The 12,859-nt window shown below is 44.9% G+C and overlaps 1 protein-coding gene across 3 annotated transcripts in view; it reads right to left on the bottom strand.

Moving 5' to 3' along the window:
- ARID2 (AT-rich interaction domain 2) overlaps positions 1-12,859 on the bottom strand; it is a 146,095-nt gene that overhangs the window by 42,013 nt on the left and 91,223 nt on the right. For all 3 annotated transcript variants that reach the window (XM_020795508.3, XM_078376880.1, XM_020795513.3), the window contains one exon: positions 11,972-12,165. In XM_020795508.3, coding sequence (XP_020651167.3) covers positions 11,972-12,165 — 194 coding nt within the window. The remainder of the gene's footprint in view (positions 1-11,971; positions 12,166-12,859) is intronic.

Genomic DNA, 12,859 nt, shown 5'->3' with positions numbered 1-12,859 from the left:
GGATGATCAAGAATAGATCCTACCACTCATCTGCATGACTACCTTTGAAGTATTTGAAAAGTGCTATCATTTCTCCCCCTCAGTCTTCTTTTCTCAAGGCAAAACCTGCCTGGTTCTTTCAGTCTTTCCTCATATGGCTTAGTTTTGAGTTCCCTGATCATCCTTGTTTCAGCTATTCTCTGCATTTTTGTAGTTTGTTAGCATCCTTCTTAAGAAGTGGTGTCCGAAATTGGACACAGTACTCAAGATGAAGCCTAACCAGTGCTGAATGGGGGGGGAGGGGAGACTAGTATTTTATGGTATTTGGAGACTATACTTCTGTTAATGTAGCCTAAAATAGCATTTGACTTTTTTGCAGCCAGATCTCACTGTGGGCTCATATTCAGTTTGTGATCTACAATTCCAAGATCCTTCTCACTTGCAGTATTACTGAACCAAGTATCCTCCATTTTGCAATTGTGAATTTGACTTTTTATACCTTGGCATCGAAATTTGCACTTCTCCTTAAATTTCATTCTGTTATTCTCAGCCCAGTGCTCAGGTCTATCAAGATCTTGAATTTTGTTTCTGTCTTCAAAGGTATTAGCTATTCCACCCAATTTTGTGGCATCCACAAATTTGATAAGTATTCCCTGCATTTCCTCATCCAAGTCCTTAAAAATGTTGAAGAGCACTGGGCCACTTGTTACTTTCTTCCATTTTGGGAAGGAGCCCTTGATAAATACTTTCTGAGTACAATTCTTTAACCATGTGTTCACCTGACAGTTGCTCTATCCAGCCCATATGTAGTTAGCTTGCTAATCAGAATATCATGAGGCACTTTGTTAAAGTCAATATATATATTACATCTACAGCATTCTCGCTGTCTATCAGGGAAGTTACTCAATCACAAAATGAGGTAAGCTTAGCCTGGCCAGATTTGCTCTTGACAAATCCATGTTGGCTTCTAGTTATTGCTGCATTGTTTTCGAGGTGCCTGTAGAGTGGCTGCTTTATAATCTGCTGCAAAATTTTCACTGGGATTGATATCAGGCTGACTGGTCCATGGTTTCCACATTCCTCCTTTTTGCCCTTTATGAAGACAGGGACAAGATTAGCCCTCCTCCAATTATTGAGCACTGTCCCCATCCTCTATAATTTCAAGAAAATAATAGACAGTGGTTCTGAGAGTTCTTCAGCCAGTTCCTTCAATACTCCTGGATGCAGTTCATCTGGCCCTGGAGATCTGAACTTGTTCAAAATAATACATTGACTGTTTTTTAAAATCAATCTCAGGTTGCATTCCCGTTCCCTCCACTTGTACTTCACATTTGCCTCAAGGATTATAGACTGTCTTTTGGGAAAAGACCTGGCTAAAGCAGGAATGGAGTACTTCTGCCTTTTCTTGTAATCTGTTTTCATTTTCCCATCCCCACTGAACCACTGTTTCTTTTCTTTGTCTTTTCCTATGCAGGTACCTAAAGTATGCTTTCTGTTGCTTTTAGTGTCTCTTGCTAACCTCAGCTTTATCAGGTTTTGCCTTCCTAAAGCAATCTCTGCAATTCTTTGCTATTGTGGCCTGACCTTTCTTCCAGTTCCTATATGTGTCTTTTTTGTTTGTTTGTTTTCAGGTCCTCTCTGAGTTTTTGGGAAGCCATATTGGTCTTTTTTCCATCTTCCACCTTTTTTTCTTATTGGAATTGCAATTGTGCATTTATAATTTCCTTTTATTTAGAAAAGACTACCCATATTGGATTCCTTTTCCTGTTAGGATCTCGTGTCATGGGACCTTGCCTATAACTGTTCTGAGTTTATGAAAATTGGCTTTACTAAAATCAAGTGTATATGCATGGCTACGCTCTGCTTTTGTTTCCTTTAAAATCAATAACTCAAGTAGAACATGGTCACTTTCCCCCAGAGTTCCTCTTGCTGCAACTTCTTACACCAAGTGATCTCTATTGGTTAGTGTCAAGTCAAGGATAGCTACAGAGAAGCTATGGGCTATGCCGTGCAGGGACACCCAAGACAGACAGGTCATAGTGGAGAGTTCTGACTAAACGCGATCTACCTGGAGCAGGAACTGGCAAGCCACTCCAGTACCTTTGCCAAGAAAACTCCATGGACAGAAACAAAAGGCTAAAAGATATGACGCTGGAAGATGAGCCCCTCAGGTCAGAAGGCATCCAGCATGCTACTGAGGAAGAGCTGAGGACAAGGACAAGTAGCTCCAGAGCTAATGAAGTGGTTGGGCCAAAGCCGAAAGGCTGCGGATGCGCCTGGAAGTGAAAGGAAAGTCTGATGCTGCAAAGAAAAATACTGCATAGGAACCTGGAATAGAGGAAGTAGAGCAGTGGTGAGCTTGAGCTCTGATGACGTGAGAGTCCAGGTAGGCACCAATGTAGTCAACACTTTGGGAGGGTTGGAGTAGAGATTTGGAGAGGTTTACCTTGAGCTTGAGATCCACCAAAGAGTGAACTGAGCACCCCGTTTGGCTTTGTGGTATGAGTTTGCCACAATGAGCAATCGTCCATGTAGGGGGAAACTGTGATGTGACAGAGGTGAAGGTATGCAGTGACTAGGGCAAGGCACTTGCAGCGACTGGGGCAAGGCAGTGACTGGGGCAAGGCACTTCATAAAGACTCTGAGTGAGGTGGAGAGGTCAAAGGGGAGGGCCTTGAATTGGAATATGGTATTGTGAAAAGTAAATCGAAGGTACCTGCAGTGGTGAGGGTGGCTAGAATTATGAAAATAGGTGTTTTGTAGGTCAATCATGATGAACTAGTCACCCTTGTGGAGAAGTGGTATTATATTGTCCAGAATGACCATCTGGAAATGTCTGGGCTGGATGTAGTAGCTGAGGTCCCTAGATCTAGTATGGGGCAGAGTCCATCATCCTTTTTGGGAACTGTGAAGTACCATGAATAGAAGCCATTATCTTGGTTGCCTGTTGGTACTCTTTGGATAGCATGCTTTCGTAGTAGCAATGAAATTTCCTCCTCCAAGGCAGGGGATAGTGCAGTATGTTTCAATTGGCCCGCAGGTGGAAGCTTGGCAAATTCTATGTGGTAGCCATAATGGATGATACCTAGGACTAATGAGTCGTTGGTGATACATGTCCACGCTGGGAGAAAAGGTGCTAGTTGGGAGCATGCAGATGGGGGTTGGTGGTAGATCTGGGGGATGATCAAGTCAAAAATGCTGTTTAGGCTTCCTCTCCAATCAACTGGAGCACTGCCTGGAGACCTGTGGCCAGTAAAATTGAGAAGTCATGGAAGGAGGTTTAGATCATGATCTGTCAACAGTGGGTGGCACCACTGAGTACGAGGATACCTGTGTTATTGCTGGGTTGAGTAAGAGCATGCTGTTTTGTGGATCCTGTGCAGATATTCATAACCTTGTCAGTTTTGTCATTGAACAAGCTGATGCCATCAAATGGCAATGAGTTGATGACATGTGTTGAGGTAGAAGAACAGAGTTGGTATCAAGCGGAGTAGAAGGTGGTACCCTGCGTGTTGTCATGACTTGCACCAAAAGAGACCTGACCGGAGAGTGTGGTGTTTGGGCAAGTTATCTGCGCCAGCTCCAAGATCGAAGATGCACAAGATCTCTTCAAGGCCAATCGGTGTTTGGACCCAAGAAAGGAGTGGGGAAATACAGACCTCTTGAGTGAGGGCTTGATTGGCTTCGATGGTGGGGCTGGACCTGGTCACAGTCCCAGAGAAGAATGCGGGTGGAACCAGTATGGAGTTGGAGATGGCAATGGTGATGGAGAATCCAAAGGATATGCGTACACATAGTAGACTCTCTTAAGTTCTTCATAGTAGTAAGTAAATGGTTCATGATATGGGCTGGAATGCTTGTACTGTCGATGGGGCCATCTGTAATCTTTGTAGGAATCATCAGGGTAGCCGGGTCAAGTTGACATGGAATTGGCCTGGGGGCATGATAGGTATCTGAGAATACATGGCGGTCAGAAAGGTGGTGTGTCTTTGAGGTATGCTTTTGAGACGATGGTGAGTCATGCATGGTGGAGGCCGAGTCCAAAAGCAAAATGGTCGTGGCTGCCCAGTGGATGCAGGGATGTTATGGGAGAGGCCGGGCTGGTAAAGGCAACAGCCAAAGTTTGGCCCCAGTCAGGAGACTGACTCAAAACAGGAGACTGAAGTTGACCTGAAAGTGATATGGATGGTATATCGACTTCTGATGCCAAGTTGAGGTCAGCAGTAGTATCGGGGATGGATGTCTATTGGGGTTGACTGAGGGTTTGGGCTTTTGCTTTGTCTCAGACGAACACTTGGACTTCTTCAGATACAAAGATCTGAGAGGCTTATCAACATGTGTTTTCTGTTTAAGGGAAGCTAAATCTCAGGCTTAATTTGGGGCAGCCGTCAATGTTGATGTTAAAGATTTTGATTTTGGCAAGGCCTTGCCTGATGTTTTCAAACAGGATTGTCCCAGATTCGGTGTCAATGGTGGGGCTCCAACTGAAGAAGAAGTGACCATCCTTGGAATCCTTGAGTGTAGCGTTCCCCATTTATTAGGTCAATGGTTTATGTTTTGTTAGGTAATGGTTCATGCATATTCATGTTGCTGAGAGGTGGAGCCGAGAGAGATGCTGTAAGAGGCGGACTCACTAAGAGTAACAGAGTCAGTACAAGTGTAGTGTGAGAGAAGGGGATAGAGTGTGGAGTTTGAGGAATTCTGAGGTGTGATTCGAGTTAGGAGTGTATTATCAGACAGAAGATTGTTGTTAATAATAAATTGATTTAAAGAAGACATCCATGAATCACTATCAATAACTGTAATCAATAAACAAAAAAGTTATATTTAAAAGATCTTGAAGTGTGGACCTGAATCTTCCTGAAGCAATGGTGATTTAGTGATCACCTGGTGGCAGCAGTGTAAAAGAGGGGATTGTTTGCCTTCATGTGCTCTGAGGCTTGACGGTCAAGCAAGGGGCATGAGGCTGGACAGCACAATTGGTGTCCAGCGTCGGGAAACGAAGGAATCCAGTGAAGCCTGAGTTTGGATACGAAGAAATCCAGTCAAGCCTGAGTTTGGACTCGAAGAAATCCAGTCAAACCTGATTTTAAAAAGAATTTTTCTTGAGTCAAGGGTACCTTTTAGACAGAGGTTTGTGGCAAGGAAGTTGGGTTCCTCACTAGAGCTTTTGGGAAAAGCTTAGTGGTGGGGGCTTCTGAACCCAGATCTGAGGGGTCTGAGAAAGGTAACGACTCTGAAGGAAATTTTTCCTGTTTTACCCCACGATCTGAGGACCAGTGGGCTAGCTTAAGGCTCAAGACTCTAAGAATTTAGAGAGCGCTTGTGAAAAAGCAGAAGCCAGGGGTCAGAGCGGATCTGAGGGAGGAGAAGAAAAGACTTTTGCTTGAAATAGAATTATTTTAGTGACTGGAAGTAAGAGAAGAAAGACAGGTCTTTTAAAAATCAGTAAACACTCTGTACTAATCATCCCAGAAGTAAATATGTCACCCAAAGGTATCAAAAGGGGGAATTCTGAGGTGTGATTAAAGTTAGGAGTGTATTATCAGATAGAAGATTGTTGTTAATAATAAATTGACTTAAAGAAGACATCCATGAATCACTATCAATAACTGCAATCAATAAACAAAAGTTCTATTTAAAAGACCTTGAAGTGTGGACCTGAATCTTCCTGAAGTAATGGTGATTTAGTGATCACCTGGTAGCAGCAGTGTAAAAGAGGGGATTGTTTGCCTTCGTGTGTTCTGAAGCTTGACGGTCAAGCAAGGGCACGAGGGGCGAACGCCACATTGAGGTAGGATCCATGCTCGTGGACGCTTTGGTATCAGATTGGTTTAAGGCAACACTCCCATAGGAAGGATCTTAGACGTTGGAGACTGAGCTTGAGTGCTGGCTTAGTAAAGCTTTTGCACTCCTGACATGATTGGGTCTGATGTTGTTCCCCTAAACAAAAAAAGGCAGTGATTATGGCTGTCTGAGAGGGTGATCTTGTTCGCACAGGAGGTGCACCATTTGAAAGGACCCTCAGGGGCCATATAATGATGGAGAAGCGGGAAGGAAAAGAGGAATAGGGGAACACAGAGAGGGAAGTTGCTGTCTGTGAACATCCAGAAAGGAGATGGGGGGGGGGAACAGCCTCATGAGAGGCAGAAATAAGCAAAGTGCAGCTCTAGCATCAAGAGGAGTCCAACCTCAGTGATAGAAAAAAGGAACTGAAGGACTCTCTGGATGGGCGGAGCATGTGCTCCAAGGGAAAATGTCCTAGTGGGCGTGCAACTAAAAGCTCTAGAAAATTCCAAGGAGTCCTGCACAGATGCAGCCTTAACCCATTCGTGTGCATTCAGTGACCACGAAGAAGAACAGAAGAGCCTGCCGATGAGAAGGTTGTCTGGACGAGTCCACCAGTCGAGCTGGGAGGCTAGCTCTGGTGTCACCGGTAACAGGGTCGACGGAAGGTCTGTGAGCGGATTGAACAGGGAAAGAAACCATGCCTGCAGGGATCGTATATTGAGCCTGGCGTGTTGGACGACAGCCGTCGTCGATGCCATGAGCCCCAGGAGGTGTTGGGCGTGATGTGCCGAAACGGAGTGATGTTTGAAAAAGGCGGACAGCCTTTCGAATTTTCCTGATCCTGTCTAGAGGCAGGAAAGCTCTTGCACGGAGGAACTTGGCTGTTTGTTTTGGGGTCAAGTGTGACTTTTCGAGGTTGATCTTGAGACTGAGACTGCGGAGTGTATGGAGGGTTACATCCTGTGCTTTTATGGCACTGTGGTACGATGTCGCCACTATCAACCAGTCGTTGATGTAGGGATGTTTACTCCCTGCAGTCTGAGGAAGGCAGCTACCGGCACCATACACTTGGTGAAAGTCCATGGGGCGGTGGAGAGCCCGAACGGGAGGGCGCGAAATTGGAAGGCAGTGCCAGTGAAATGAAACCGGAGGAATTTTTGGTGGTCCGGGTGAATGGATATGTGGAAATAGGCGTCCTGCAGGTCAATAATTATGAACTAGTCTCCCTGGGAAAGCAAAGGGATAATAGAGTCCAGTGTAAGCATGCGGAATTTGCAGGGAAATGTGAAACTGTTGAGATGGGTAAGATCAAGGATGGGGCGGAGGCCTCCATCTTTCTTAGGAACAGTAAAGTATTTTGAGTAGAAACCGTTGAGGGAGTCCAAAGTAGGGAAAAAATGGCATGTTTTTGGAGAAGTTTGGTGACCTCGTCCTGCAAAGCAGAAGAGTAGGAGGTGTATCGAATGAACCCCAACGGAGGTAGTTTGGAGAACTCTATGAGGTAGCCAGAAGCTATAATGGATAGAACCCATTTGTCTGAGGTAATAATCGCCAACGATGGAAAAATGGAGCCAGTCTGGTACAGTTCACTGTGCAGAGAGGGATATCAGACAAGGGAGGCATAGGTAGTTGTCAGTATTGCTTACCCTTTTGTTGTCCTTTTCGAAAGGACTGGCATTGGCGAGGCAGGGTTTGAGGTCGGTATGATGCCATCAGAGGTTGAGGGGCAGGTAGGGATTTGTCAGCTTGATGGGGGCGATATTGTCTATAAGGTTGGAACCTTTGATTTTGATATTGTTTAGGATGATACTGGCCCGAACGGTAGAAGGGCCATTGATAGACGGAAGACGGCTGGGCAGAATAAGAGTGTGCAGTCTTACACTTCTTATGGAAGTCTTCCATGGCGTCATCAGTTGTGGAGTTGAACAGGCCAGCACCATCAAAAGGCAAGTCCTCAATTCTCGACTTGGTGTCATCAGAGATTGTGGAAATAGAGGTGACTAGAGTTTTAGAAGCGGCCTCAGCGGAGTGTCGCGCCGCAATCCTCTGATACTTGGCGAGAGAAACAGCCTGTGAATGGATGTTGATGAGGTCGGATCTCATGGGTTCAGGAGATGATTCAATGAAAGGAAGGACTTGATTCCAAAGATGATGCTGAAAAGCGCCCATAAAGGTAAAGGTAAAGGTTCCCCTTGACAATTTTTGTCCAGTCGTGTCCGACTCTAGGGGCGGCGGTTTAGCCCACAGCACCACCGCGCCCATAGTTGCTTGATAACTGATGCTTCTGAGTAAGAAGACTTGCAGAGAGTAAATTCGTTTGGCCATTGTGTCGACTTTCCTGCCGTCCTTATTGGCAAGGGTAGGTTTGGACTTAGCCTGAGATCGAGCTTGACTAGACTCGACAATGATAGAATTAGGCACTGGATGTTTGTTGAGGAATTCAGCATCGGCACCATGGGACCTATAGAGGCCATTGGTGCGGCGAGAGATCTGCATGATTGAAGGGGTTTTTCCCCAAGTGTCCTTGATAAGTTGAAGGATAGACTTGTTAAAGGGGAGACTCAAAGGAACGGGACGCTCCTGGTTAATGTCATCGAACACCGGGTCGGCATCAGCGGACGGGGGTTGTTCAGTGTCGAGATTTAGGGCTTGTGCCATCTGAAAGATGAGGGTTGAATAGGAGAAGTCATCTGAGGAGGATGAAGCATGGCTGCCCCTCGTATCTGGGACTGAGAGTGTTGTGTCTCCGAAGATGCAGGGGAGCCTGGAGACAAAGGGTAGTCCGATGGGCCAAAGCCTTCCATCGGGGGAGCTTGAAGCCCTTGGGGTGGCAAGTCTTCGAAAGGGCCCTGAGATGTTACTGGGTCCGGCATCGAGGGTGCAGGATGCACTGGTAGGTACTTGTCTTGCATCTGCTTCGATGGGACGAGGGGGCGAATGGGTGGAGCCGAAACTGCCAGGGCCGAGACAGTCGCACGGAGGCAGCTTGAGTCCACAAAGGGAATGGCATGGGGGAGTTCCGGCGTCGTTTTTGGCCGTTTAGCCTGCTCAGGCTGGAACCTCTCATACCAGGATTGCCACATGAAGGGGTCAAAATGATATGGTACCATTGGAAAAAGGCATAAATCGCCTTGCGATGGGACCGACCTCGGTGGAGAGAGGTGCTTTCGTTTCTCCGTTGTCTTCCATGGAGGCGAAGGGGGAACCTCCAGATCGGATGCCGAGCTTTCAGCTGCCCGCCCTGAGTCAGGGTTGGAATGGGCTGAGGTTGGGCTGGACTGTGGCGCAGCTGCGTTGAGGCCAATGCTCAGGGTTTGGGGCGGCATCGTGGGGGGGGCAATATCATGGGCATCATCTCTGTCCGAGGCTAAATCAGGGGCTTCCCTGGACGATTCCTTGAGGATAGGGGAAGGCAGAGAAGGCTGAGGGGGCTCCACTCTGGGAAGTTTGTCCTTTCTGGGCCTCTTAGGGGCAGGTTTAGGTTTTCTCTTCAAGCTGGGATCGTGAGCTCGAGACTTCTGAGAAGAGGGCAGCTTGTGCTTACCAGACGATTTTGCTTTTTCAGCAGTGTCCTTAACTGGTAGCACGGAGGTTGAATCAGAGGTAGGCTGGCCCGCTGGAAGTCTATCGACTGAAAGGGCAGGAGATCTAGCCGCTTCTGAAGACAAAGTAGGAGGATTCATGGCTGTTTGCCAAAGGTAAGACCGAAGTTTTTGGAGCCTCTGTTTAAGTGCCCGCTTTGTTAAATTTTTACAAGCAGGGCACGAATGGGTAGGATGTTCCTCACCCAAACAAAAAAGGCACTGGTTATGACCGTCAGAAAGTGCAATTTTATTTGCACAGGTCGTACACCTTTTAAAAGGAGACGGTGAGGCCATAAGCAAAGAACTAGGGAAGGGGGGGAAGGGGAGAAAAGGGAAAAAGGGATAAAAAAGACTGCGGGGAGCCGATTAGGCAAACAAAAGATGCGGAGGATCACTAAGTAGGTAATTAAAACAAACAAAAGCTCAAAGGAGCTAGAAAAATAGCCAAAAGGCAACTAGCGAAGCGCTCAATCTTTCCTGAGAACCGTTCAGCCCGGCGGAAAAAAGGAACTGGGGAAGATGGTGGGTGGGAGGAGCATATACCTCGTGAAGGATCACACCATAAAATTGTTACTTTTAGCTCTAGAATCTTCCAAGAGAGTCAGCGCAGGCGCAGACAATACCCATATGTGTGCATTTACAGAGGCCACGAAAAAGAATAATCTTTTGTTTCTGGAAAAAATCCCAGAGTGAATAATAGTCGATGGGGACTTGAAGCTTTTAGAAAAAAAGGAAATCAGATTGAGAAACAGAGACTGAAATCCTGTGATTGCTGTTTAGCTTGGACTTTCTCCCTAGATTGTGTAGGACTCTGATAATAGAATTCTGTTAATTTTCTGGATAAGAAGAAATGAGCTTTTAGAAGCATGGAAACCAGACTGGAAAACAACATTGTGGTACCAGACTTCGTAACAGCATTGGTCTGGGAGAGATAACGTTGGTCGAGGGTTGACTGTGGAGCTAGGAAAACCAGGACTGGAGTTCTTGACTGAATATTTAGTAATAGAAGGAACATACGATGGACTATAAGGACACCTACTGGAGAGACTGAAACCCAGTGATTGCTGTTTAGCTTGGACTTTTTCAATGGACTTCGTGGGACTCTGATAATATAACTTTGTTAGGTTTCTGGAAAAGAAGGAATATTTTTACCATGGTTGTATTTTAAACTGCTAGGCTAAAAGTTGATTTACATACTATAACATCTGTGTAAAGATTGGAGAAAGATTCTAGGGGAGGTTTTTAATTGTGGGTTTGGTTTGTTGATAAAATAGTGGAAACTTCTGAAAGAATAGGTGGTATATTTGAGGATTGGTCACTTTGGTGAAGGATATAGTATTATTTACACAAACCCCATTCATTGAAAAGATCGAAATGGCCTCCAGAAAACTAAAGCACCAAATGCTGGATACCTTTTTTGCCCAGTCTCAAAGTTTGGGAAAATTAGTGGCACAAGAATCAGGCAAAGAATAGCAGACTACCATGCAAAATATAATAACAGCAGGATTTCAGCAAGTAAATGAACGTCTTAGCCAAATAGTAGATGAGATGAAAGAGATGACACCCCCCGTTTCCCCTCTTCCTCCTCCTCCTGCTGGGGGTGGGGTCATCTTATACGGCCGGTCGCCTTGTGCGCCGGCAAATACGGTATATAAATGGCTTCAGTCTCCACATAGTGTTGGAGTAACATAGATTTAAACTAAGATGTAACTGTAACTTGAAAGCTGGAGGGTAATCAAATTGTAATAAAAGCAGAAAAATGATTTGTTATTGTAACACAAATAGATTGGATGATTGTATACTTTGTATTCTCCTACCCCCCTAACCCTTCCCCCTTCCCCCTACTTCCTTTTACCTTTTGTATTTCCCACCTTATTCTTAGTTGATAAACAATAAATAAAAGAGTAAAAGATGGTCAAATAATAAATAAATACTGGAATACTCCAGATATCTCTCTGCACATGCGCAAAGGCGTTATGTGCAGGTCAGAGACCACAAAGAACAGTACTGTGTAGGGAAGTACAGTGTGTTTGAACCTGAGACTTCATGCCGTAGCACTATTTGTGCACCAACCTGAACACTACACTACTTTATACAGTGGTGCCTCGCTAGGCAGTTGCCCCACATGACAGTTTTTTCGCTAGACATTGACTTTTTGTGATCGATATAGCAATTCCCAAAACAGTGATTCCTATGGGGGAATTTCGCTGGACAATGTTTGGTCCCTGCTTCGCAAACCGATTTTCGCTAGACAACGATTTTGACAGCTCCCTCCGCACTCGCAAAATGGGTGTTTTCGGGATCTAAGCTTTGCAAGACAGCTATTTAAACAGCTGATCGGCGGTTCACAAAGTGGCTTTCCTATGGCCAATCTTAGCTAGACAATGACAATTCTTCCCCATTGGAACACATTAAACAGGTTTCAATGCATTCCAATGGGGAAATGCTTTTCACTAGAAAAAAATTTCGCTAAACAGCAATTTCAATGGAATGGATTATCATCGTCTAGCAAGGCACCACTGTACTACAGTATTATCACAGCCAACATTTTGCACTCTTGTAGTTTAAAGGAATGCACAACTCGTAGACAATACGCAATGTTCACAACATATGAATACCTGCTGGTGAAGAAGATGGGGCTACCTCAGGAACAGCATCAACCCGGAGAACAGGGGTTGAAGGTTGTTGTTGATAGTACATCTGAATAGGGAGTGGTATAGCCCTCCTTTTTACTCCTACCACATGAATATGCGCCTGCCCATTATTATTTGGATCCTCTACTCTCTTCACTGAGTGGTTTGGAAATACAGTTCTGTCAAACACAAGCAAAGATTGAAATTATTCGCATTGGTAATATGATAACAGATTTTGCTACTATTTTCACTTAACTTTTGCCATTAAAAAACTTGCTATGTCAGCAAGTATGTTTCTTAAAAACTGTGGCAAGCTATGTCCATCACAAATATTTCTCCAAGCAATTGCTGGGCATTTCATTTTCTGTCGAGAGTGAGGATTTAAAAAGTGGTGATTATTTCAGTGCTTCCCACTACCTTTGCTAAGAAGATAGTAACTCTCCACTTTGTGGAATCAGCTCATGTTTCAGCACCAAGAAAGAGAAGGCATTGGCAACAGAAGTGACATGGAGGACCAGGCTGCAGAGCAAATGGAAGGGAAAGAAAGGAGCAAGATGGGAAAGTGCTGAAAGCATAATAATACTGTTAGCCCATAAAAGTTATTTAGTTACGTATAACTGAAACACAAAACAGGGCAAGAGCTAATTTCAGCCCACTAAGATCCAGCAGTCACCCCAGTGCAATGGCATTCTGGGTGACTTTCTTACAGACAAGACTAGATTCAAAGGAAGCACAGCAAGACTGTTGGTTGAAGGTTAAAAGCTCTAGTTTCAAAAGATAAAACAGAAATCCATATTGAATGTTTACTTAACCTTTGTTTCTCCCTTACAAACAACTGCTGCCTCTAATATAAAATTTATTGATAAATGATAT

Source organism: Pogona vitticeps, chromosome 5 (assembly GCF_051106095.1).
Source record: "Pogona vitticeps strain Pit_001003342236 chromosome 5, PviZW2.1, whole genome shotgun sequence".
In the NCBI taxonomy this organism is placed as follows: domain Eukaryota; kingdom Metazoa; phylum Chordata; class Lepidosauria; order Squamata; family Agamidae; genus Pogona; species Pogona vitticeps.
Note: the sequence above shows the minus strand (reverse complement) of the source record. Positions and strands in the feature narration are given on the sequence as shown.